General features: G+C 37.0%; 1 protein-coding gene across 1 annotated transcript in view; it reads right to left on the bottom strand.

Moving 5' to 3' along the window:
• IFI44L (interferon induced protein 44 like) overlaps positions 1 to 19,909 on the bottom strand; it is a 44,215-nt gene extending 24,306 nt beyond the window's left edge. The window contains exons 1-9 of the mRNA XM_084872180.1: positions 19,759 to 19,909; positions 17,483 to 17,958; positions 15,731 to 15,773; positions 14,439 to 14,634; positions 11,804 to 11,956; positions 8,901 to 9,072; positions 3,171 to 3,271; positions 2,496 to 2,671; positions 1,582 to 1,860 (exon numbers count right to left, since the gene is read on the bottom strand). Of these exons, the coding sequence (XP_084728306.1) occupies positions 1,839 to 1,860; positions 2,496 to 2,671; positions 3,171 to 3,271; positions 8,901 to 9,072; positions 11,804 to 11,956; positions 14,439 to 14,634; positions 15,731 to 15,773; positions 17,483 to 17,958; positions 19,759 to 19,829 (1,410 nt within the window). The 5' untranslated portion in view covers positions 19,830 to 19,909 and the 3' untranslated portion in view covers positions 1,582 to 1,838. Of the gene's footprint in view, positions 1,861 to 2,495; positions 2,672 to 3,170; positions 3,272 to 8,900; positions 9,073 to 11,803; positions 11,957 to 14,438; positions 14,635 to 15,730; positions 15,774 to 17,482; positions 17,959 to 19,758 lie in introns of the transcript that reaches the window.
• Between the last annotated feature and the right edge of the window lie 7,770 nt (positions 19,910 to 27,679).

Consider the following 27,679-nt stretch of genomic DNA (forward strand, 5'->3'; position numbering starts at 1 on the left):
TAGATTTCACATATTATTGAAATCATATAATATAGCATTTCTATTAAGATCAGGACGTCTGCTTTCACTTCTCTTATTCAACATAGTACTAAAAGTTCTAGCCATAGCAATCAGACAGGAAGAAATAAAAGACGTCCAAATTGGAAGGGAAGGAAAAAAAACTATCATTATTTGCAGATGACATATTATCATATATAGAAAACCCTAAATACCCCTCCAAAAAACTTCTAGAACTAATAAATGAATTCAGTGAAGTACCAGGATACAAAATTAATATTCATAAATCGGTGACATTTTTATACATCAATAATCATTTCTAAATCAGATTGTTTTTCTGCTATTGAGATGAGTTCTTTATATATTTTGTGTATTAGTCCCTTATCAGATGTATGATTTGCAAGTATTTTCTCCCATTCAGTAGGTTTCCCTTTCACTTTGTTGATGGTTTCCTTTGCTGTGTAGAAGCTTTTTAATATGACATAGTCCCATTTATTTATTTTCTCTTTTTTGAGACCACCTTCCAGCCATCTTTTCCAACTAAAATTTCAAATATACATTTAATTGCATTGAAGTTTTAAATGTTCCCAAAGTAGGACACAGCCATTGGATTAGAAATTGTGATATCATTTGTCTACCTCTGTACATTTTAGTACAAAAAAAAAAAAAAAAGGAAACTTTGGTAGCCTCAATGTTAGTTCATCTGGACAGTTCCTTATTCTTTATCTCTTGCTCTTTTCATTACTCCTCTTCCTTTCAGAATCTTCATCTCCTTCATAATGTTACCCCTTCAAATAAGAAATTTCACCTTGAATCAAATTTTGCATCTAGCAAAATTTTCCTCTGCCAAGATTTTTGCTGAATCTACTCTGGAAATAGATAAGTTATGACCTCATCATTGGTGAGGAGAATGGTGGCTCTTTAATCTTTCCCAAAGAACAATGGTTATGGCTATTTCCCCCTGGATTATATGGAGACAAACAAACCTTATTTATTGATCTGTTGCTTTCTAGATTCATGTTATAACCATTCTTACTGCCACTTTACTTTCACTCCTAAAATCTACTTCTGGCTCTGCTCCTCAATATCTATGATGACTCTATTCCTATATCATTTACCTTTCCACTGAATCATGCCTCCTGGACATTCATTTGAGCACAGCTTCCCCTGCAGTTTTGCTTTAGGAAAAAATATTTTTCCATAACTATCTCTAAGGAATTCTTCCCTTTGTAATACCCAGGACTTCTCAAAGAAGAAAATAATCCCGAGTAAACATAAATTTTCTGCTTTAATATAAATAACTACTGAAGCAAAGCATATTTATTTGAAAGGTCTAAGAAATTTGGAAGAAATGGTGAAGAAGGCTTTAGGGGTAAAAAATTGAAACTATATTTTTAAATTATTTCATTTACTTATCTATAGTCCTAACTTCTACAGCTGCGTGAAGGATGTCAGAATCATTTATAGCACTTGTATAAGATAAGCCTCTTATTGACTTGCATTAGTAATCTTATTTTAATGTTCTGCTTTGGAGACATGGTTAGAGTGGTTTGCAATTCAATTAGTGAATATCAGGCATGGGTCCTTTAGAGGGAAAAATTTTATTTTTTTCACAGAAAGAAAAATCTAATTCTTTAAGAAATATTTGTTTATTTCAATTAATGTAAATTCATATTGTCATTCAGAGGTAAGTGGAATATTCTCCCTCCTTTATTTCCATTTCTTCTTTCTGGCGTTTTATTCTTTTATAGTCTTCCCTTTTATAATGAGAAAAAATTTAAGCATATACTATCATTCTGGGGAGGTTGAAAGAGATGCATAATGATGGACATGCTTGCTTTCTACCAGACACTGTGTGAAGCTCTGTGAATACAAGACAAGTAAAATCCAAACCTGGCTTTTTAAATAATTCACTGTTTATTTAGGGAAGCAGATACAATGTAATCATTGTATAATCATTATTCAATATGATTACCATGCACATGAAGTTTTAAATGAAGTGTTAAGGATGAATAGATAAGGAAATAGTTTTGCTGGGGAGGTTTAGGATCATGTCACAAAAATTAAATTGTAAGTAGTGAAGAAATATGAAGGGTGGTTTGCAATAGGGATATCTTGGTCCACCATTGCTTAGAGTTGGCCTTAGGCTTGAGGTCTGACTGATCCTCAAATGAGCCATCAGTTAGATGCTGTCAGGTACAGAAGGAAAAGTATGATGAACACAAAGTTCCAAGGAGACTGTCCGCAGAGATTGACTCTAAGTGAGACAGGCCAATCCAAGACTGGGCCAAGTGTCAGAAATAAGGCAACTAATCACACATGTCAAGCTGGGACATTCTAGCAACTTCATCTGAAAACAAAATTAAAAAGAGTCCAAACAAAACATACATGTTAGTACTAGGGCAGGTAGAAGGACACCAGCCATCTCACAGGTGTAGCTTAGGGTTTTTCAAAAAGAACCAGGGTTTAATGAGAGGAGCATGAAAGGGCCAGATTACCGGACACGCCTCTGAGGCAAATCCTCTAAGTAGTCATCTGCAGCTCTTAACATCTGCCTCAGCGCAGAGAGAATCAGAATGTCCTTTAAAGAGTCCTGCTCCCATTCCAGAGCATAATTTTCAACCATCAGAATATTAGAAATAGGAATTTTTAGCATTTTTTGGATTTTCATTATCTGTAGGAGAAAAATAATTTAATAAGGATCAGTCTTACATATAAAATTTGACTGAATTTAAATATAATTAAAAAAAGAAACCAAAACAAAAACAATTAACAAATTATCTTCAGAATATAATTGTAATTCAGATAAATACAGTTTTAAAATGAGATTTAACCAGGCAATTGATCTTTTCTTTTAAATATATATTTTATTGATTTTTTACTGAGAAGAAGGGAGAGGGAGAGAGAGTTAGAACCATGAATGAGAGAGAAATATCAATCAGCTGCCTACTGCACACCCCCTATTGGGGATGTGCCTGCAACCAAGGTACATGCCCATGACAGGAATCAAACCTGGGACCCTTGAGTCCGCAGGCCGACACTCTATCCACTGAGCCAAACAGGTCAGGGCAATTCTTTCTTTATTTACCTGTGAATGTGTAGTATGAGAACACATACACACACAGAGTAAAATATTATTATGACAATAGCTGATTACAAACAGTGTTCTTTACCTGGCTTTGAGAAGTCATAGAAGTATTCATATTTAAAAAGTCTTCTTGAAGAACTTCGTGGTAATTTTTCACTTTAGTCAGCAAGGCTACCTGTGGTATACCTAGATCAGGTAGATAAATCAGTTATTTTATATCATAATCAGCAATGTGTCAGCAAGGTAATTAAATATATATAAAACCAGTTCTCTGTAGGATGGTTTTAAGATTTGGAGAATGAACTATTCCATAGGCAGTATATGTCTCAATATGGGACCTGAATTTCTTCTACTAGGAGAAATAATATTTTTCTTCCAATATGAGAAATCATTACTAAATTCACACTGTGTTGTAGTCATCTACTATTCTATTCAAATTCTGTATTTTAAAGTGTTTTTGGAGGAGTAGCTGATGGATCTTGACAACTAAAAGGAACCCAAGAAAGAGATAAAGTGAAGAGCATTGTGTGTCTATCTTTATAAAAGCAAAATAGACTGTTTTTATATTTCTAAAGACCTCTTGCCTTTTCCCTCACACCACAGAGATGAATAAATCTCATTTGACTTCTAACCTAATCAAAGCTCTCCTTTAGTAACAATCGCTTCCCCAGAAAAAATAAATTATAAAATTAAGATTTCCAGGCTGCCTCTGGACTATTTTTTTTTTTTTTTTTTTTTTTTTTTTACTTTTTTTTGGACTTTTTTTGTAGAACTTTTTAGAATTTCCTCCTTACAGAAATCTTGAGTTTATTCATGTCCCTTCTCTTTATTCATGTCCCTGATGAATAACTATCGATAGTAAAGTTGGCTAATTAAAACCTATCCTTTAATATAGAGTGTAGGACTCAATTGATAGGTATAATTTTTTTCAAACTTCTGTTACAATACAATTCTTCTCTTTCCAAATTTTTTAAAATTTATTTTATTTTATTTTATTTTATTTTATTGATTTTTTATAGAGAGGAAGGGAGAGAGATAGAGAGCTAAAAACTTCGATGAGAGAGAAACATTGACCAGCTGCCTCCTGCACACCCCCACCGGGGATGTGCCCGCAACCAAGGTACATGCCCCTGACCGGAATCGCATGAAGGAGCCAGATTCGAACCTGGGACCTTTCAGACCACAGACCGACGCTCTACCACTGAGCCAAACCGGTTTCGGCTTCTCTTTCCAAATTAATGCAATATCTTCTTAAAGGCTGTAAGTCAGCACAATTACATGCATTAAGCATCACAACCCAATATGATATGCAGCCATAAGCCCTTAAAAACTTAATTTCAAATCTGAACACTTCTGTAACTTAGTCTTATCCCATATTCACTATGCTTTTAGATCTGTTAAATGCTTATATATTTACATTGAGTATATTTAATGTTTAATACAATCTTTAGATGCAGAACTTACCATTCCCATTTTACAGAAAAGGAAACTGTAAGTTCAGTGCACTTGAGTTAACTTTACAAAGATCAAAAAGTATGACTTTTTTAAAAAAGAAAAAAAAAATCTAGCTTTAATTAGGCTCTTAGTAGTTCTTTCCAAAAATCGGGACTTTTTTAAAACACTGTGGGATGCGGGAAAAATTGTTCAAAATTGGGACTGTCCCACCAAAAGCGAGATGATCTGGTCACCTTACACTAAGACCATGGTCTATACATTATCTTTATTTTTATTTTTTTAAATATATTTTATTGATTTTTTACAGAGAGGAAGGGAGAGGGATAGAGAGCTAGAAACATCGATGAGAGGGAAAAATATTGACCGGCTGCCTCCTGCACACCCCCCACCGGGGATGTGCCCACAACCAAGGTACATGCCCTTGACCGGAATTGAACTTGGGACCTTTCAGTCTGCAGAGGCTCTATCCACTGAGCCAAACCAATTTCGGCGTGGTCTATACATTAAACTGCACAGATTTTTTTGTTCAGAATCAAAATATAACTAGTTTTTTTTTTTAAATTGATATACTAAACAGTGAGGCTCTGGAGTATAAGTGCTCAAACAAGTCTTTACATTAAAATTTGTGGAAGTTCAATGAGAAGACTTCTAACCAGATCTGGATCAACTAGAAAAGACAAATGATTCTTCCCACTTAGTACAGCTAAAAGCACTGGATTATATATAAGTTGAATGCAAAGATGAAAAGGTGGAGAGAAGAAGACAGACTCGCTAAGGACCTTGGGATCCAAGGAACAATGTGGTGGTGAGTTCTCCAGGTTTTCTTTCTACTTCATGTATCCCATATTAACTGCTGGAGAAGCTTGCAACTAGAAAATGCTTATAGGAGCTGGCAGAAGAAAAGAAAAAATAATAGAGGAGAAGAGAGGGGAAAGGAAGGGAGGGGAGGGAAGTCTGTTCTTTCTAGCCAAAACAAGAGAAAAGGCAAGACCTAGAAAGACAGAAAACGTTCAGACTACAGCTACACTACTTCAGGCCCATCCATGGAAGCAACTCTTCCCTTGTAAAACCTCCGCTCTCTGCTAGGGTAGTATCATAGATGAAGAGCAAGTACTAGGTTCCCCTTAATGGTGTCAATGGAGGATGCTTGGGAATCCAGGACTTCCATCTAAACCACAGAAATAATATGCTCTTCTCCCTCTGCACCAGTGACAGAGGAGGCCAAGCGAGAAACTGAAACTTTAACCACCTTTCATCTACCCAGCCTTAATGAGACTCCTATCCCCCTGTGGTATAAGTGTAAACCAGATGAGATCAATATAAAATGCTCTTCCTCCTTGAAGGTGTCAGACAATGCTTAGTGAGAAGCCTGTACTTTCACTCCTATAAGCACAAGATGAGGAGAGGTGTGCTAAAACACAGACTTAAATAAGATCCAGAGTCCCATAGTGCAGTACCCAAAACATCCATGGTGTAATCAAGAATTACTTATACCAAAAAGAAGAAAATCTAATCTAATTGACATTTGTGGGACATGCCAAAAAATCAGCAGCATACACATTATGTTCAAGCACCTATGGAACATTTATCAAGGTATAGTATATCCTGAAACATAAATCAAACTTCAAAAATTTTTAAGCAATTTAAATCAAACAGAGGATGTCCTTTAACCAAAATGTTATCAATCTCAAATTCAGTAACAGAATGGTAACAGGAAAAACTCCAAGCACTTGAAAGCTAAGTAATATACTCTAAATAATTCAAGAGTCAAGTGGATGTCCTAAGGAAAATTTTAAAATGCATTGAATCAGATGATAATTAAAACATAGCATACCAAAATTTGTGGGACATTACTAAAGCAGTGCTGATAGCAAAATATGTAGAACTCAATGCCTGGAGTTGAAAACAGGAAAAGTCCATAATCAGTCATCTAAGTTCCCAACTACCACAACTCACCTAACATAAAGTAGGTCATTTTAGTAGTCCTATGACTGTTTTAAAATTGAATTTTTAATTTTAAAACTCCTGAAAAGAAATCTCCAGGCCCAGATAGTTTCATTAGAGAATTTTCCTAAACATTTAAAGATAAATTAATACCAATTCTACACAATATCTTTCAAAAATAGTAGAGGAAGGAACACTTTCCAACTCATTTTATAAGGCTAGTATTACCCTGCTACCAAAGCCTCACCAGACCAAAAAGGAAACTACAGACCAATATCCCTTAGGAATATAAATTTAATAAAATATTAAAGAAGAAAAAAATGTTCCCATGATTATGTCAACTTATGGAGAAAAACTATTTCAATACCCATTCATGATAAAAAATCAAAAATAGGAGAATTAGAAATAAAGAACTTCCTCATCTTGATAAAGAACAAATATATATATAAAAAACTCATATACTAATGTTCATAGAAGCTTTACAATAGCCAAACACTAGAAGTAATCAAAATGTCCTTTGATAGAGAATGATTAAATTGTAGTATATCTATACCATGGAATGCTACTAAACAACAAAAAGAGATGAAGAATAGATATACACAACAATTTCTATGGACCTCAAAGAATATGAAACTGAGTGAAAAAATTGTTTAAAAATGACATACTGTATAATTGCATTTATATACCGGTAATATTAGAGGCCTGGTGCACAAAATTCGTGCACTGGGGGAGGGGAGTGTCCCTCAGCCCAGCCTGCACCCTCTCCAATCTGGGAACCCTCGAGGAATCTCCAACCGCCTATTTAAACAGGCAGTCAGACATTTCTCTCACAATCCAAGACTGCTGGATCCCAAATGCTCGCCTGTCTGCCTTCCTGATTGCCCCTAACTGCTTCTGCCTGCCAGCCTGATCACTCCCTAACCACTCCCTTGTCAGCCTGATTGATGCCTTACTGCTCCCCTGCCAGCCTGTTTGCCCAAACTGTTGTCCCCTGAAGGCCTGGTCCCCCCCCAAACTGTCATTTCCTGCAGGCCCAGTCACCCCCAACTTCCTTCCTCTGCTGGCTTGGTCACCCTTAACTGCCCTTCCCTGAATGCTTGATGGCCCCCAACTGCCCTCCCTTGCAGGCCCAGTCCCTCCCAACAGCCCTCTCCTGATGGCCATCTCCTGATGGCCATCTTGTGTCCACATGGGGACAGGATCTTTCACCACATGGGAGTAGCCATATTCTGTGTTGAAGTGATGGCTAATCTGCATATTACTCTTTTATTAGATAGTATAGAGGCCTGGTGCATGGGTGGGGGGCCAGCTGGTTTGCCCTGAAGGTTGTCCCAGATCAGGGTGACAGTTCCCTTGTGGTGTGGGGCAGCCTGGGTGAGGGTTCTGTGGTGGTTTGCAGGCCGGCCACACCCATTGGCGACCCAAGCAGAGGGTCTGGTATCTGGAATTTATTTATCTTCTACAATTGAAACTTTGTAGACTGGAGTGAAGCCAAGCCTTCTGCTTGCTCCATGGTAGCAGCCATTTCTGTTGGGATTTATGTATCTTCCATAATTTAAACTTTGTAGCCTTAAGAGGATGCTTGGGCCAGCCAGAATGTGTGGAAAGCTTGGCTTCCTCCATCGCTGAGGGCAACCCTAGCTTCCTGCTCTTTCCAGCTCCATGGCTGCCACCATTACTGTTTGGGTTTATGTATCTTCTATAATTGAAACTTTGTAGCCTTGAGTGGAGGCCTAGGCTGGCAAGGGAAGGCGGAAAGCTTGGCTTCCTCCATCGCTGGGGAAATCCAAGCCTTCCTCCTGCTCTCTGTGGCTGTAGCCATCTTGTTTAGACTTATTTGCATATTCACCCCTAATTGGCTGGTGGGTATGGAATGTGGGCATGGACCATGGTTTTAGTGGAGTAATGGTTAATTTTATTAAATAGGATTCTTAAATAACAAAATTATAGAATGAGAGAAGAGATTGGTGATGGTCAAAAACTGGGGATGGTGGGGGATTAGGAGGTATCCTAAGGGGGATTTTTGTGGTGATTGAATACTTCTGTATCTTGATTATAGTACTAGGTCACATGAACCTACACAGGATAAAACAGCAAAGAGCTATACACACAAATTTACACAATGTCAAGTTCCTGGTTTTGATCATCCTAATCTAGTAACATAATGTGGCGAAATGATTCTCCTATCAAGCCAAAGGAAAATAACACATGACAAAAAGTTATAGCCATTTTAGTCTTTCAGGATTGAAGAGTAGGATTTAGGGCCTTTCCTTCAGTCAAGGGTGTGCACCAATCAACCCAGGGTTTAGGAAATGGGTGAAGTGTACATGTCAGCTCTCTGTATTACCTTTGCAACTGCCTATGAAGCTATAATTCTTTCAAAATAAAAAATATTAATAAGTGAAATGGTACTCACCACAGCTTAATATTATTTTTTGAACTTGTTTGAACTTTGCCACCATTTTAGAGGAGAGACTGTTGATACAGTTGATATCTAAAACATAAGCCACACAGTGAATCCTGTCCTTCAGTGATGGAGAGGTGATGAAAGTAGGATGGTCACATGTAATTGGTTGCTGGGGACTTAACTGTTAGAGGAACATAAGGTAACATTTAGACAGTCTCCGCTGAATCCTTTAAGACAAAATTCATGTTTCAAATGTGACCATCATTAACCTCCAACCCGCATTTTCCCTTCCGGCAGCTTCTCCTCCCGCAGATTTATTAATGTTGCCTTCCATATTTCCTTCCAACTGAGAGCATAATGAATTACATCTTTGTTATAGAAAAACCACTTTGTTATTTTGGTGAAAAATTATCCATAGTTCACGTTATCCAGAAAAACTATCATTCTCAATGTTACACATCATTTAAGACTGCTCTCTAAGCATTCTACATACTTAAATAAACTAATGAATAGAGAGAAAAGGAGAGATAAAACTGAAAATCTCATTAAAAGTAAAATACTATAATTTCTTTTCATTTTTCCAGAAGGAAAAAAACTAAAGTAAAACAGAACAAATACCAAATTTCAAATTCATGTTAATATTGCCTTACCACAAGACAATGATCGTTCTAGGATTAGGAGAAAAGATGACAAAACATAGTAAGAGATTGATTCATTATGTTTTAAATTTATCTTTATTACTGAAAGTTGTTACGGAGCGAGTCCCCAAGAGATGGACCACCGGAGTCAATTTGATTAAGCATGCTAGAATTTATTACAGATTCGAATCCGGGCTCAAACCTTGGCTGACGCAGCAGCCGGCAAACACCCAGGCAAGAGCCCAGATGGAGGGGCAGTCCCTCCAGGGCACTCACACAAAAACACAGACAAACACACACCTACCGCGGCCAGTCAGGCTCTCCGGACCGGGGTCCCTCATGGTCCTGGCTGGGGATACCAGACGAATTCCCTAAGGACCACCAGGGAGCCGAGTCTGATGCAATAAACAAAAGAGCCATCTCCATGCTAGCATGGGCTGTCCCACTCAGGCCAGCAGCATGGCGGAAGAGGAAGAGAGCGAATATCGCCCAGTCCAGGGGTTTTACTCAGGTCGGTGGTGATGTCACTGCCTCAGCCAACCCTGATTGGCCCCTCAGGACAAAGAACTGGCCAATCAGTTATCTGTTCCTAAATCCTAAAGACTAAATTCTAAAGACTGGGGACAGCCAGCAGGGTTGGTTCCCAGTCACACCCTGCTGTACATTGGAATGTGGCCCTATCTTGCCCATAATACAAAAGCAGAACTAAAGGTTATCTATAGTTTCTACCCCTGAAGCTTCTGAGTCCATTCCAAGCTACATTCCAATCTCCTGTAACTACCCTATTTTTTAAGCAAGTAATCAAAGGTTGAAGTCATATAGCAAGGTTAAAATTCAAACAGCAGTTTTTACCCAAGTATGATTGCTACCATATTTCAAAAGTATTACAGATGTTCTCCCTTTTTTTCTCCATTGGTCCCTTCTGCCCCGCTACACATAGTTTTAACTATGTATTTCATTGTTAGACTGAATTGGTTCATTTTTCTCCCCTGTAAAAAATGAAGGTATTAGTATGCTCATAATTTTTCTTTCTACTTTGTTCTTCCTCCCTATGTCTTTATGTCTTCCTAAATTGTGATCTCCATGAAGATAAGAATTATGTTCTTATTTAAGTGTTATGTTTCTAGCAACTGGCATAGTGTCTGACACAACTGAGGTTTTAAATAAATAGTTTTTAAAATAGTGTGTCTCAAATATATACATACATGCATTAGCAGCTGATACCTCAATTTTGAAAATTGAAATGTATTTTAATGTACACTGCCTTTATAATTATTCAAAGTGTTTGCATACATTTTTTGGGAAACCCTGTATGAGTACATGGCTACGATTTTCAATCAAGCACAATTGAGAGGCAAAAGAAATCACTATTTAGAAATTGAGGCTAACTATATTACATCTAGTACTTAAAAGAAAGATGATAATGATGGTTAACTTTTTGAAAATTTATCTTTTTTTTCTCATTTATCTTTTCAGCCACCCTATAAGATAGACATTATTATTACCTACAATACATTTCACATATGAAAAAACTAAGACTTACAGAGACAAGTATATGACATGCTTATGGGTACACATCTAGGTAGTGGCAGAGCCAACCTTTAGATCTAGGGATTTAAGGAGTATTTAAGTAATGAATACTAAGTATTTACAGTATAACATCATGCTTCAACCAAAAAAAAAAAATTAGTTGTTCCAATGTTTTGTCTAAGTGATTAAAAAAAAAATCTGAAATTAAACTACTGCTTTACTATAAATATACATAATAATAAACAGTGATATACTATAATAGTAAACACAATCTCCTCCTGACCTTTTAATGGAAGTAGAACCCGGCCTTTTGGCTACATTTCTTAATACTAAAGAAGAGCAATGCCGAGACCGGTTTGGCTCAGTGGATAGAGTGTCGATCTGCGGACTGAAAGGTCCCGGGTTCGATTCCGGTCAAGGGCATGTACTGTTGTTGTGGGCACGTCCCCAGTAGGGGGTGTGCAAGAGGCGGCTGATCTATGATTCTCTCTCATCGATGTTTCTAGCTCTCTATTCCCTCTCTCCCTTCCTCTCTGTAAAAAATCAATAAGATATATTAAAAAAAAAAAAAAAAAGAAGAGCAATAACTCTACTTATATGAATACTTACTCATTTAAAGTACAGTAGTGTTGTGTAGTGTTGAAATCAACTTATGATAGTTAAAATTCCTTATGGAGTAAAAAAAATCAACAAAAAGCATAATGAAATTATCTGAAATGTTTTAGAGCACTAGATAGTTCTTACGTGATATCTGTCGGGCACACAGCCTTTTAAGATGTGGGGTATGTCGTCCATACACAATCCTACTCCCTCTTTCTCATCCAGCCCCATGGTGTCACACAACATAATTGGCAGAGATCTTCCATCTTTCCCATCTTTAATAGAGTATATCCTATACTGCAAAAAAAGGGAAGGTGTAAAATTGCATTCTTCAACCAGTATTCATGACAGAGACTGGTTAATATTTGAACACTGCTGGCCTCAAACATTTTTGTTTCAGAATCACCTCAGACTCTTAAAAATTATTGAGAATTCTACAGATATTTTATGTGAGTTATATTTATTAATACTTGACATAAATTAAAACTGAAAGAATTTTAAACATTTCTTAAATCATTTAAAAATGATTTAATATTACATAACCTAAACAAGATTTCTATGGGGGGAAAAATTACTTTCCAAAAACATTATTCAAAAAGAGTGGAATTCATTTATTTTTTACATTACTTTTTAGTGTTTGATTAAAAAAAAAAAAGATAGCTGGATTCTCATATCTATCTCTGCGTTCATTTTGTTGTAATATATTATTTTGGTTGAAGTATATAAAGAAAATCAGGCCTCATACACATGTGGTAGGAAAGAAAGGAAGTACTTAATTTTACATTTTTCAGAGAATCTTGTATATTCCTCATTCATATACAGAAAGTTCAACAAGTGGTAAGTTCTCAAAGATTAGCTGCAATATGGAATTTGTGACTTTTCATACTCTGTTACATTAAGTTCACTGATCTATCTCACACTGAAATATATTTTACCCACAGATAATTTTGTAACCTGATGCATTGGTCATTTAAAAATATCAGTTCACTGGCTGGATTACCTAGATTTTCCAAATATTAGCTCATTTCATTGTACAATATTAAAACATCATATCTCTTAAAACCACTATTAATCTGATCAGGTAACTGTTAGAAAGTTATCAAGCTCAGCATGGTGGATATATGTTTCTTAAAGTTCTAATATTTTTGTTTACACCTAAAATGTTATTGGAAACAAGCACTGTTGGTTTTACTTGTAGTGATAGGCTTGCTCTGTGCATTTTCCAAAAAATAACTACCAAGTATACAGTATGAATAAGCAAGTATTTCATTTTCTTTTTTATTAAAATTTTGTTACATGAGAAAATTTCAGCTCACAACTCAATCACATCCATACCTTTACTCATCAACCACCATACTTTAATTAATATGCATTGGAAGCACTTTATATATACTTCTCATTTCATTACACAAAGTATTAAGATGATGCATATCAAAAAACAAAATGTGATTCTTGAAAATCATAGAAAATGCTTTCAATTATTGAATATGGCACTAAAATGAGCCATTACTGTTTTATGATAAATTTTGCACTGGCAGTAGATAGCATATAAGTGATCAGAAGATGACAATATTAGGTTGTAGTGGTTTTAGATAAACACAACTTGGTAATGAAATTTTCTATTTATTCTTTTTTTATTATTCTTTGTTTGATTATATGGTAACATTTTTACAAACATAAAATGGAAGTTTCTAGGTAAATATTGCATCATACTTTGAAGATCTTTAGAGTAACAGTTTTTAAATGGTATTAGTATTTATTTCCTTAAACATATCTTCCCTAATAATAGACAAAAATGTAAATTTACCATACCTCCACTACACCCACAGCCAATAAGAGTGAGTATGCAAATTAAGCCAACAAAGTTGGTGGGTTAATTTGCATATGCAGGTGCGGAATGGCTGGGAGGGGAGGGATGCCTGCTATGAGGAGGAGGGAGAGTGGTGGAGGGAGCTACAGGGGCAGTGTTCTGGACAGAAGCAAGGACTTGCCAGCTCCTGGGCGGGCTGGGAGTGGGGATGTGCTGGCTCCTGGGCAGCTGGGAGTGAAGCCAGGGGAAGGAAGGCCTATTCTTGTATGAATATTGTGCAATGGGCCTCTAGCTTGTTTATAAATAAGATGGTGTTTGTAGGAAAATTTTGTTTTTTGAACTTGTCTAGATCCTATCCATGTGAGTGGTTTTATTTTATACTAGAGACCCAGTGCATGCTCCCTCTCATAGTCTGGGAGCCCTGCGATCTCGATCTCAATGGGCCTTTAGTTTGTTTATAAATAATATAGTATTTGAAGGTTGACCCACCAAAGGGAATTATTATTTTGTTGCTCATTATTATTTCTTAAAAAATTATCTTATGTAATGGGAAATTCTGTATTACGTAATTCTCATTTCTTTTTTTTATAAAAAGAGAAAATCATTTCAATCCAGATAAAGCCATGTGGGACATGAGCAAATATACAATAAATATAATGATTGAGGATTTACACAAAGTTTTTACAATGTGTAAAAACTTTACAGTTTTATTGCCCCCCAAATCATTCTTCATATAACTACTTCATATAACTACTTCCCATCCATAAAAATGGAAAGCCTTGCTGTATAATATAACTTCATGGAGGTAGTTCTCATTCAACTTTTACTCTTGTTTTACAGTTGATTTAGCATTTAATTATTTATTAATTAAAGGGAGGTTATTGGTCTGAGAGAAAATGGCAAAAAAAAATCAATAAACCTAATAACTATAATTTATAAAAATCCTCAGAAAATTCAAAGATAACTTACCATTTCAGTAATGCTAGTGACATCAGACCCCACTGCGGCTTGGCGAGTCATATGGCCTCGGAAAACAGACTTCACTGAATTGAAAAAACTGGACTTTCCAGACCCAACTGGACCCAGCAAGAGAATGTTAATTTCTGAAACCAAATCTGTATAGGGTCTGTAGCCTCTGAGCTCTGCTAGGAGCCCATTTCTGTACCTGTTAAAATATGGTGGTTAAATACAATAGCCAAACTTCCATAAAGACCAGCACAATTCTTCCAGAGCTTCTTGACTCCAATTTAAAAAAATGTCTTAATTACTTAGTTATTATGTTTATGTTAACATCTTCTATCATATGATTTGAATGATCTAGGTAATGTACTTTGTGCTTGAAGGAAATGCATTTGTCTATATCTGACTAAAGTTAAACATTGACCAGAAACCAAATCATTGTCAAACTATTAACTTTAGACCACATACATCTATAAGAAATAACAACAGTGAAAATGCATTATTATTTTCAGTAATATTATATTAAAAAGAAATAAAAATAAAATATATGCAATGCAGATATATTTACATATAATTGGGGAAAGATGCCTTGATTTTAAAAATTTACTGACATTCTCCAAAAACTTTATTCATACAGAAAAATTTCAGACATTGTCTAAAATAGTCATCTATACTTTGTCTAGAAAACTTTGAATATTACAGGTCAAAAGTAAAACCTGAAGTTAAATTGTCATCCACTTTTTAAAATTTCCTATAATTGGTCATGTCTTGTTTTGTTGTTATTATTCTAAATTGCATTGAACATATTATGTCAATAATATCATAATGCATTTTTATCACTCCAAATGATTTTTATTTTGATAATTCTTTAATAGTGCCATATATACAATTATTCTAAACTAGAGGCCCTCAGCCGGGCCATCTCACAGTCCAGGAGCCCTCTGGGGCAGGAGGCGACCCAGCGATACCCCATCACATTTCTTCTGCTGCCACTGCCAGCAGCACAAGCCTCAGCCAGCCCTGGTTACCTAGGCCTTGGGTGGCCCTGCTGGGCTGGGCAGCCACCATCTGAGGCTTGCCTGCACCTCAGGCTGGCCCTGGGTGGCTGGGGGGCTGAAGGGATGGGGCACCGCCACCTTGTGGCCATAGGCACTGCCACTTCTGAGAGTGTGGCAGTCAGTTAGCATATTCCCTCCTTATTGGCTGTGGGAGCTGCCATCTTTGCGACAACATGAGGGTCAATTAGTATAATCTCTCTTTATTAAATAAGGTGAAATGAGTAATTAGGTAGTCCAACTTACTGTGCAACTCCTGTTATCCTCCTTATGTAGCCTTTATTAATTCCTATAGGAAATAAAACAGCACCGTAATTTTTTAAACTTCTTTAGATCTCTTTTTAAAGTCTTATTAAATGTGGTCTACCTTCTAAATAAGGCATTAAGTGTGCTTGCATAACCCAGAGTTGAGCTATTCAATGAGGAATTAGTGCTGGCAACATAATAAGAAGAGGAAAGAGTACCTTCTCAATGTGGCAGGATATTAAGAAGCTGGAAAAATCCCTGGACAAGTGGAATGTGGAAACTGAGGCAAGATAATTAAACAAGGCCAAATAATTTTAACAACTTACAGCCAGCTAGTAAATTGCAAGGTTTTATCTTCCCTAACCAAGGACTCTTGAAAACAAATGGTTTATACCTCTTCTCCCTAAACAGAGGATACATAGCTTAAATCTCCTTGGTCAGGGAAATAAAGAACAGAGAACAAGATAATGCCATTTGTGCCAGATAAACCCAAGGACAGATGAAGTCAGGGAAACGAATAGCAAAAGCCTGATTAAAGCCACATATACTCAATATAAAATTAAAACAGTAAACAGACTAAAGAAAAATCTTAAATACCCCTATACCCTCATTTTGATCTATCAGCATATTTAAAACATACCTGGAAAGCTAATGAATATTCTACTGAAACTCTCCCCTAAGATTTTCACCCACAGAAAAGAGATAAAAACCCTCAAGACAAAGACCCGGTGTGGAGCATGGACTTTTTACTTCCTCCGAAGGGTTCCTATGAGGTTTGCAACCAGGGAAGCAGCAGGTAATGATAGCTCTTCCCAGGTTTACTCCCCACCCCCTTCCCCAATCCTGTCTCCAAGGCCCTCTTTTTCTCTGACTTTTCAGTGAATTAAAAGCATCTCTAACTTGACTCACTTCTATCTCTGCGGCCTTCACTTTCCAGTGAGCTAAAAGTAGTCCCACCTTGGCTCACTTCTTCCCTATAACCTTTCTAGAGAGCCAAAGCAGAGCATCGCTTAAGCAATCCCTGTTGCTTCTTCAACCCAAATTCTTTTGTTTCATTGCCCCAGCTTTAATAAAAACACACACTCAAAATAATCCGGATTTACGCTGTGAAATACTTCCTACACAAAGTCTCAAGAACCCACACACTACAGGCCAGCTAGCAGCAGACACACTCCATGCCAGTCCCATCTGGTAACATCAATACATTAACTCACTCTGCAAACTTTCACATAAACATGCCTAGAAATTTTCAGACTAACCAAAAATCAAAATAGACCTGCTATCTATCTATCGTAAGGTCTGTCTCTCTCTCTCTCTATCTTTCTCTCACCCCCCCAACCCCTATTTCCATTTCTGTCTCTTCACTTACATTTACCAATTTAGCTTGCTCAAAACTGCCTATACTTTCCAGTATCCTAGGTTTCCTTTGGAGTTTATGAAAGAGAAAATTGATGGCAAAAAATCCCTCTCACTTTTCCTTTTGCTTATAGATCAGCTAGAGGCCCAGTGAATGAAATTCTTTCACAGCTAGGGTCTCTTGGCCTGGGCAGTGATCAGAGCTGATCAGGGCCTTCTGGCTACCGGCCTGGGCCTTCTTTCATTCCGTACCACCCCCTGGTTGTTAGCTAACATCATAGCAAGTGATTGGTCGAACTCCTGTGGGGACAATTTCCATATTAATCTTTTATATAGAGAGATTATAACCTGTCAAACACAAAGACTGGAGTGAAAATGTAGAAGTATCTATCATACCTTCAACGCGGAAAACTTCACATTCCAAATAATTTGAGGAAGTGAAATGTTGTATTCCTAATTCAATTTTTAATGATTGATGAATAAAAACTTTGGACTCATGTGGAATTAAGGAGAAAATGATTTCATTAGAGGAATAAAATGCCAGTTTTCCAGAATCAATTTGTGCTTCTACATTAAAAACTTCAGTTGTTCTAGTGTTATTAAGTGAAAAATAGAAAGAATAATTTTGATTTCTACAATTTTTATCCATTTTAGGATAGTGCCCAAATAAAAATGCCCCAACAATACAGTTGGGCAAGTAAATCACTGTTATAGTGGATCCTTGATGATTGCACATATCAAGCATATTTTCAATGGAACATTCATGTACACTAGACTTATAAAAAAGACTCAAGGAAACATTTCCAAGCAGCTTTTGCAGAATCTTTTCTTCATTCCATGTCAATCTGGTTGTCATTTCCATTGTTCTGTATCTAATGGGAAAAACAAAACAAAAACAATAACAGGTTAAGAGGAACATATACCCTGTTTCCCCGAAAATAAGACAGTGTTTTATATTAATTTTTACTCCCAAAGATGCGCTAGGTCTTATTTTCAGGGAATGTCTTATTTTTCCATGAAGAAGAATATGGTACACATTTATTGTAAAATGAAAATAAAGGAAATTTATTACCTGTATACGGTATGGTAGTATGGTAGTTGTCAACACAAACCAGACAAACTGTGAATCCTACATTATCAAGAATTTACTCATTTATTCAATGACAATCATGTCATCATCTTCTGGAACATCATCATAACAATCCAATTCCTGAATTTCCTGGTGAATTTCTTGTGACTCCATTTCTTTTAGAATCAGTGGACCAAATCTCTCATGTTTAGCCTAGGGGGGAGCCTTATTTTTGAGGGGATGCCTTATATTTCACTCAGAAGGAAACCTATAAGTAGGTCTTATTTTCAGAGGATGTCTTATTTTCGGGGAAACATGGTAGCATAGTGATTTAAAGTAGAGATTTCTGCTTCTAGTTCCAGTAGTTATTTTTTCTCTGACCTAATTAAAACAAGTAGCTGACACACAGGCCACAGTTCCCCAGCCCATGAATTAAAAGATAGAAATGAGGAACTCATACAGAAAAGACCTCACAAAGAAAGAAATTGAAATATGAAAAGTGTTAACAGTTACGGAGGTCCTAGAGTGGCAAAATGTAACATGAGTCATCATGCCAATTCTTACAATGAGAAAATTTGGAAAAGCAAGATAAAACTGTAAAATATATATAGATCTGAAAGCATTGGAGACCTAACAAAGCAGTGAAGAATGTTTTATTTTTATTTTTTGCAAAGATTTCTAAAAGAAGTGAATAGAGAACTAAGCTTGGCTTTTGGGAGCACATTTTCCAGAGGTGCACTTATCGACTATAGAAGAGGTACCTAAATTGCTGAGCAATTAGCCCAAGTGCTCACTAGACTCATAAAGCTAAGGAAATATGGCATGCCATGGAAATGCTTAGCAACTCTCCCTCAGGGTTAGGATTCTGAAGAACACGGAATAAGTGAGGGTGGGTGGACTGGAAGTAGACAGATTTAATTTCATTTGCTAGTAATCTCCATGTATGACAGGGTTAAAATAAAGCATCTGGATGCATGATGCTTGCAAAATAAATCTTGTCTAAGTAAAGAGAACATTGGTTTAGCTTCCAATTATCTCTGCAATCTTTTTTTTTTAATACCAAATGCCTCATACTGATCATAAACACAGGGACAAAACAAAACAACATGCTAGAAAGCCAAGTAAAAAAAAACAACAAACTTATATTGGAGTTACCCACACAGATTTTTAAATAAATATGCTTGGCTTATTCAGATAATTAAAACATAAAATTTAATGGTTGACAGCACAATGGAAAAAATTAAAAAGAAAAAAGAAATTCTGGATTTAAAAAATCTATAAACCTGAAATTAAAAACTTGAAGAATACATTTAACATCAATTTATACACATTATAAGGAAGAATTGGTCAGAAGAAAACACATCCAATGGAAGCAATGAGATAAAATACAAATATGATACAACTATAAGGACATTCTACTAGAGTTAATTTTCTCTCTACAGTCCCTGTGCTTAAAATTTTTCATTATTCATATGCTTTCATATGAACAACAGAAGTATGATCATTAACACCAATTTCATTCGGAAATTCCTTTTCTAAGAAAGAAAAGCAGGCCATTTTCTTCACACAAGGAGAACACAGTGGATGGCAGGAAGTCGCTTACCCATTTTTAAAAGCTGGATCAGGCTTAAATAAAGTGCAAGCTGCTCCATCTGGCTTGGGTATTTGAAACATTCTGGAGACAGAAAGTTCTGCTGAGATCCTTGACTTCCTGGTCTGAGAGAAAGGAAACTGAAACTCAAAGCAGCAAACAGCTGGCAGCATGCCACGTGTCATTAAGTTTCTTTCTCCCAACCTTAAAGAGACAGAAGAAAACAAAACAGAAAAGAATAAGATTCCCACTGAGCACATGAAAATGATCTTTGATTCCCTATATACCCACATATAGGCATTATTGAAATGGCAAATATTAATTTTTAAAATTCCAATAAAGCTAATAGATAACAATAGGTTATATGAAGTAAAGGACTAAATCTGCTATTTGGAAGATATGGTAGTAGAAAACACCCAATCAGAACCATAAAGAGAAAAAAAAAAATCTATAAAAATTACTATAATTTAAAGGGCCTCTGAGATAACAAGTGTACCAACATTTGTATCATAAGGTTACCAGAGCAAGGAATTGAAGTCCCATTTGAAGAAATAATGACAAAAAAAGCTTCCTATTTCTGGTGAAGAAATTAGATATACAAGCACAGGAAGTACAGAATCTCAAACAAGATAAACTCAAGATATATCAAGATACATCATAATCAAAAGATCAAAGGTTACAAAGAGAGAATCTTAAAAACAAGAAAAAAAGCAGTTACCTATTCAGGAGCTCCCATAAGACTGATTTCAGATGATTTCTCAATGGAAACTATGCAGGCTAGAAGAAACTGGCACAAAATATTCAAAGTGATGAAAAGTAAAGAGCTATTAACAAGATTACTCAGCAAAGCTATCATTTAGAATTAAAGGACAGATAAAGAGCTCCACAGAGTAGAAACAGATAAAGGCGTTTTACAAACCAGTATTACAAGAAATGGTAAATGGTCTTTTTTAAGAAGAGAAAAAAAAAGATAACAATATGAATAATAAAATGGCAATAAATACATATTTATCAACAATAACTTTAAATGCAAATGGATTAAATGCTCCAAAAGACATAAGATGGCTGAATGCATAACAAAATAAGACGCATACATATGCTGCCTACAAAGAAATTGGAATGCAAACTGGTAAAGCCTTTTTGAAGGGGAATTGAACAATATGTAAGAAAAGTATGCATGTCCTTCTCTTTTGGCCAATAATCCCACTTCTAAGAATCTATCTTGGAAATACAATGCAAAAAATACATATACACAAGGTTATGCATTGGATCATTGTTTATCATTGAAACATATTGGAAAGAGCCTAAATGCCCACACATAAGAGATCAGTTGAAGAAATGATGGTACAATACACAGTAGAGAACTACGCAGAATATACTGTTAAGTGAAAAAAGTAAGTGCAAAAAAAAATAAAGAATATTTATAGTAATCCAACTTTCATGTAAGGAAATTGAAAATATACACGTTTCTACTCATTTGTGCAAAAGATATCTTAATATAAAAAAAACATATAAAAACCCAGGAACCGTAACAACCAACCAAAGATTTGAGCAAACACTGGAAGTCAGTGCCGTGGCAACCCAGCACTGACTGCTGAGGGGGCTGTGGATCAGGCCCAGAGAGAGGCCAGGAGAGAGAGCCAGGGTCTGATCTGCAGCCTCCATGGCAGCTGTTGATCAGCTGTTGCCTCTCTCAGGGCTTCACCAACAGCCACACTTCTGTTTCTCTCCAGGCCTCCACATGGGCTGCTGATCAGCCCCGCCTCTCTGATCAGGCCTGGAGATAGGCCCAGAGACACTGACTGTCATAGAAACTGACCAATCAGAACTGAACCTGGGTCAACTGTGAAGAACCCATGGCTTCCTAGGAGGTGGAACTTTTGACACTGACTGGCACAGAAACTGACCAATCAGAATCAAATTGGCAGGCAGGGGAGGGCCATTGGCAGGTAGGGGAGGGCCATTGCTGGAGATCAAGCCAGCAGGGGAGGGCAGTTAGGGGCAATCAGGCAGGCAAGCAGAGGCAGTTAGGAGCGACCAGGCAGGCAGACATAGAGATTAGAGGTGATCAGACAGGCAGGCAGAGAAGTTAGGAGCAATCAAGCAGGTAGGCAGGTGAGTGGTTAGAAGCCAGCAGTCCTAGATTGCAAGAGGGATGTCCAACTGCCAGTTTAGGCCCGATCCCTATGGCTTAAACCAGCAGTCAGGCACCCCCTAAAGAATCCCAAATTGGAGATGGTGCAGGCTGGGCTGAAGGAACCTCCCTCCGTGCACAAATTTTGTGCACTGGGCCACTAGTACAGGAATAATAAAGCAGAAACTAAAGAGATTGGTTAGTAGCAAGTAGGAAAAGGATAAAATAAAAAGGTGAATAAGAAAGAGGTAGTAAGTATAGGGAAACAGCAACACTTCTCAAAGTAAACCCTTTTGTATGGCTGTTACTCTTAGAACTATACTAATGCTTCACACTAAAATAAATAAACAAATCATTAAAATCATTAAAATCAATGAAAATATAAGGGGAAATCAAAACACAATAGAGTAGTTCCAGTTTTTAACTGCAGTTTTTCTTTCTACTGGTTCAATTACCTGGAGTCAACCATAGTCTAAAAATATTAAATAGAAGATTCTAGAAATGAAAAATTTCTAATTTTAATTGAATGCCTTATTGAGTACCTCACCTCATCACAGTATGTAGCCATTGTATCATCTCACATCATAACAAAAAGGGTGCGTATTTGATAAGATATTTTGAGGGAGAGAGAGGATGTAGGGGAAGAGAGAAAGACCACATTCATATAACTTTTATTCTAGTATATTTTTATGATGATTCTGTTTTATTATTAGTTATTATTGTTAGTCTCTTATTGTGCCTAATTAATAAATTAAACTTTGTCTGACATATGAATATATACATAGGCAAAATATACAGTATATATATGGTTTGGTGTTATCCTCAGTTTCAAGCATACATTGGGAGTCTTGGAATGGATCCCCTGTGCATAAAGGCAACTACTCTATAGACAATAATGAATGAACCGATTTGTGTGCCTATAATTAATATAACACTGAAGGAGAGGAATGGGGAGGAAGAGAACTAACCTAAATAACTACAGAAAACAGTATTTTGACTATATACTCTAAGGATAAAGATATAAGGAACTGTAAAACACCATATTCTGGTTAATAAATGTATTAACCATAAGGATTCAGGTTAGGAACTTTGAAACATTGTTCATACTAAAATTGAAGAAAAACTATAATAAATACATTGTAAATAATAAGTTCTAGGCTTCTCTTTGTCAAAAACATTACAGATAAGAAAAAGAAGGCTAGCAGGAATCCTATGATGATGTTTTGGAATTGGTATAAGCACACATACAAAGAGATAGATAAAGAAATAAACACAGATGTTCGTTTGTGTGTGGATTAGGATAGAAACATATATTTCTAGAGCTGTCCACCGAGAAAGCAATGGCACTGTAGAAGTGAGCATGTTTAGTATAAGATCTTGGTTTCTAAATACAGTCATGTACTGCTTAAATATACATTTTAAAAATAAATTTTTATTGTTCAGATTATTACAGTTGTTTCTCCCCCATAGTTCCCCTCCACCCAATTCCCACTCCACCCCATGCTTTTACACACACACACCCCCCATTGTCCTCATCCATAGGTGTAAGATTTTTGTCCAATCTCTTCCTGCACCCCCACACCCTCTTCCCCTAGATAATTGTCAGTCCACTCCCTTTCTGTGCCTCTGATTTTATTATATTCATCAGTTTATTCTGTTCATCAGATTTTTTATTCACTCAATTTTTAGATTCACTTATTGATAGATATGTATTTGTTGTCACTTTGTTCCTAATTCTTATCTTTACCTTTTTCTTCATCTTCTTAGAGAATACCCTTCAGCATTTTATATAACACTGGTTTGGTGGTGATGAACTCCTTTAGCTTTTTCTTGTCTGTGAAGCTCCTTTTCTGACCTTCAATTCTGAAGGATAGCTTTGCTGGGTAGACTAATCTTGATTGTAGGTTCTTGCTACGGTATTCATCAGTTTGTATATTTCTTGCCACTCCCATCTAGTCTGCATAATTTCTATTAAGAAATCAGCTGACAGTCATATGGGTACTCCCTTGTAGGTAACTAACTGTTTTTCTCTTGCTGCTTTTAAAATTTTCTCTTTGTCTTTTGCCCTTGTCATTTTGATCATGATGTGACTTGGTGTGGTCCTCTTTGGATTCCTCTTGTTTGGGGTTCTCTGTGCTTTCTATTTCTTTCACCAGGTTGGGGAAGTTTTCTGTCATTATTTCTTCAAATATGTTTTCGGAATCTTGCTCTCTCTCTTCTTCTGGTACCCCTATAATTTGGATGTTGGTACACTTAAAGTTGTCCCAGAGGTTCCTTACACTATCTTCATATTTTTTTAATTCTTTTTGCTTTTTTGCTTTTCTAATTGGGTGTTTTTTTCTTCTTTGACTTAATTCTTAGGGTTCTCTAGTCAGCTGTTGAATCTCTATATATTATTCTTTATTTCAGGTAGTGTATACTTAATTTCTGATTGGTCCTTTTTCATATCCTGAGGGTCTCACTAAATTTCTTGGAGGTTTCTAGAAGATTCTTAAATAACCTTATAACTGTGGTTTTGAACTCTATATCCAATATTTTGCTTTTATCCATTTCTTTCATTTGTGACTTGTTTCTTTGTCTCTGTATTTTGGCTGCTTCTCTGTGGGTAGCTACTAAGTCTCCTTGAGTTGATAGAGCAGCCTTGTATGGTTGGTGTCCTATAGGGCCCAGTGTCTCAGGCTTCCCAGTCACCTGAGTCGGACACTCTTGTGCACCCCTTTGTGGGCTGTTTGCATAGTCTTATTGTTGTTAACCCTTGATTGCTGTTGATATCACTGGGAATTGACCTCCAGGGCAATTAGCTGTGATGACCAGCTGTGTCTACACTGGAAGATCTGTTGCGCAGGAGACACCCTTATGGGGTAGGACTTGCTTCAGTAGGACTTTGGTGCTCACTGAGTCTGCCCCTTGAGTGTGTCTCTTATGGATATGAAGAGTTTTAATCTGGTATGGTCTCACTCTGAGTACTGGTTATACAGGCTCTTGGATCTCCAAGGAGGTGCAAGGTCAGCCACTGTCTGGGGACACCCAACAGGACTACAGAGACATCTGCAGATTCCTCCTCTTTGCATGGGGTGAAGCAAAGCTACTGCTGCTGCCTGGCAGTGGGCCTTCTTTTGGAATCTCTGACCCAGTTGCAGTTTGTTTTAGGTGAAAGGACCAGCCATTCATATGCAAAAGCTGATGTGCACAGCTTGGGTGGGGTGGCAAATTGGGTGGGGTCCTCTAGTGGGAGTTACCAGGATGGATTAAATAGCTGTGGCTGCCCTGAACCAGAGAAGTCCCCAGTTCTATGCATCCTGCAACCCTGTGCAGGAACAATGATTGCTGCAAGTACCTCTAAGAGTAAGCCGTTCTCATGTTCCTGTCCAGATGCTTAGAGTTTACCTGTCTCGATGCCAGACAGTACAGTTTCACCCCGTATGTGCCTGGGTCCCCCAGAGTATCTCCCAGAACTGGAGTTCAGAGCAAGAGGGAGCTTGTATCTCCCTCCTGGTTAAAAGAGCAGCACATCCAGGTGCCAGCACTTTCTGTGCCTCTGCACCTTACCCGTCTCAATGCACTTTCTTCACCTCTCTAGTTGTGGAACCTCCACTCAGCCAGCTTTACCACGGCTCTGGGTGGTAGTTTTTCTGCCATTTAGTTGTGATTTTTATGTGGTTGTGAGAGGCAGCAAGTATAAGTGATTACCTATGCTGCCATCTTGGTTTCTCTCCAATAGAGGTACATTTTAATAAATGGTGCAAATATCATAGAGTGTACTTCAAAAACCCAGATGGAATAGTCTACTGCACATCTAGGCCACATTGTAGAGCCTATTGCTGTTATGCTACAAACTTGTATAGCATGTTACTATATTGAATGCTGTAGGCAATTGTAACACAATTGTAGGCTCTTGTGTATCTAAACGTATCTAAACATAGGAAGGTTCAGTAAAAAATATGTATAAAAGATAAAAAATGGGCCGAAACTGGTTTGGCTCAGTGGATAGAGCATCGGTCTGCAGACTGAAAGGTCCCAGATGGGATTCCGGTCAAGGGCATGTACATTGGTTTGCCGGCACATCCCCAGTAGGGGGTGTGCAGGAGGCAGCTGGTCGATGTTTCTCTCTCATCGATGTTTCTGACTCTCTATCCCTCTCTCTTCCTCTCTGTAAAAAATCAATAAAATATATATATTTTTAAAAAGATAAAAAATGGCACACCTGTGTAGGCACTTACCATTAATGGAACTTGCAGGACTGAAAGTTGCTCTGGGTGTCAGTGAGTGAGTGGTGAGTGAATGTAAAGTACTAGGACATCACTGGCACTGCTGTGGGCTTTATAAACACTATGCACTTATGTTATACTGAATTTATAAAACAATATGAAATTAAATCAGGCACAAGAGAAAACAATGTAATCAAAAGTCACAGTAAACACAAGATATATGAAGCTGCTGCCAGTGTAACACAGTATACTGATTTACAGCAAACTTCGTTTTTACGAGTAGAAAGATACACTCTAAAATAATAATAAGATAGTATAGGAGATACATAAATCAATTACAGTTGTTGGTTATCATTATCAATTATCATATACTGCACATAATTGCAAGTGCTGCACTTTTATACCACCTGCAGCACTGTCGGTTTCTTTATACCAGCATCATCGTGGCTACATTTATGACATCCTTAGGTGATAAGTATTTTCAGCTCCATTTTTACCTTATGGGACCATTGCCGTACATACAGTGCATCGTTGAGCAAAGCATCATGAAGTTGTGCATGACAATATCATTCTCCAATAAAAAGAGCCAGAGCTCTTTGGACAAATGTTTTATTCCAGGCCCAGGACAGGAAAAATACAAAACGAACCTGGAGCTGTTGTAGAACAGCTCTGGAGCCAGGTCCCTCTCTGGCTGTACATCTCTGCTCTGCTCCACATTGGTCTGCTTTACTCTCATTGGTCTTCTTTACTCTGCTCTAGTGAGAGATCCTTGGTGTTTCAGCTCAGCCAGGGAGACACAGTCTTCACTCTTCAGTGGAAAGGGAAAGTGCAATCCCAGAGACAGAGGGGAGCTGGCTTAAATGGACAGAAGTCCCTGCCCCTGATCCTTGCTTGGTCAGAAGAGGGCCACTCTGATTGGCTAGAGCTGCACAGCTTTGATTAGATAGAGAAAGCTTCAGTCCTATTGGTTGAAATAAGAAACCAGGAACTCCTTTATAAGGGCTGGCTCAGATGGCAGAACTACAGTGCTGGTAGGCAGTTGAGTGCAGAGGCAGAAAGTTCAGTGCAGGCTTCTCCATGAAGTGCAGTTTGTGTGAGAGCATGTACAGACATGGTTACTAGACCTTTTTAAAAAACAAAATTTTAGCCCAGTTAGCCACCAGGATACCTTCTTAGTATGTACACCCCGCCTCAGGGATCATAGTCTATTGTGATATAAATAAATAATTTAGTAAATTAAAAAATCAGTAACAAAGTATAGTTCTGAATTCCAATTAATAAATGTGGGGAAAGTGGGGCAAACAAAACAAAAAAAATCAACCTTAGTTAAACTCTAATCATTTTTGTAGGAAAATCCACCAACGTAAGAAAATTAATGAGTGTAAGTCTGAGGAGAAATAGGATATTTACAGAGTCTCAAAGTTATTAGTGGACACCGAATGCTGTTCAAAACAAACACGGAGATATTTAATTCACGCAAAAAGGTCCTTGATGTTTGGTACTGTCCAAAAATGTCCCTGGGTTCAAAGAGCCCATAACATTTATTTCCACTTTTGCTTTACAGGATTCATGCATTAAAAAATACTATCAT

The sequence above is a fragment of the Pipistrellus hanaki genome (assembly GCF_964339955.1).
Source record: "Pipistrellus hanaki genome assembly, chromosome: 2".
NCBI lineage: Eukaryota > Metazoa > Chordata > Mammalia > Chiroptera > Vespertilionidae > Pipistrellus > Pipistrellus hanaki.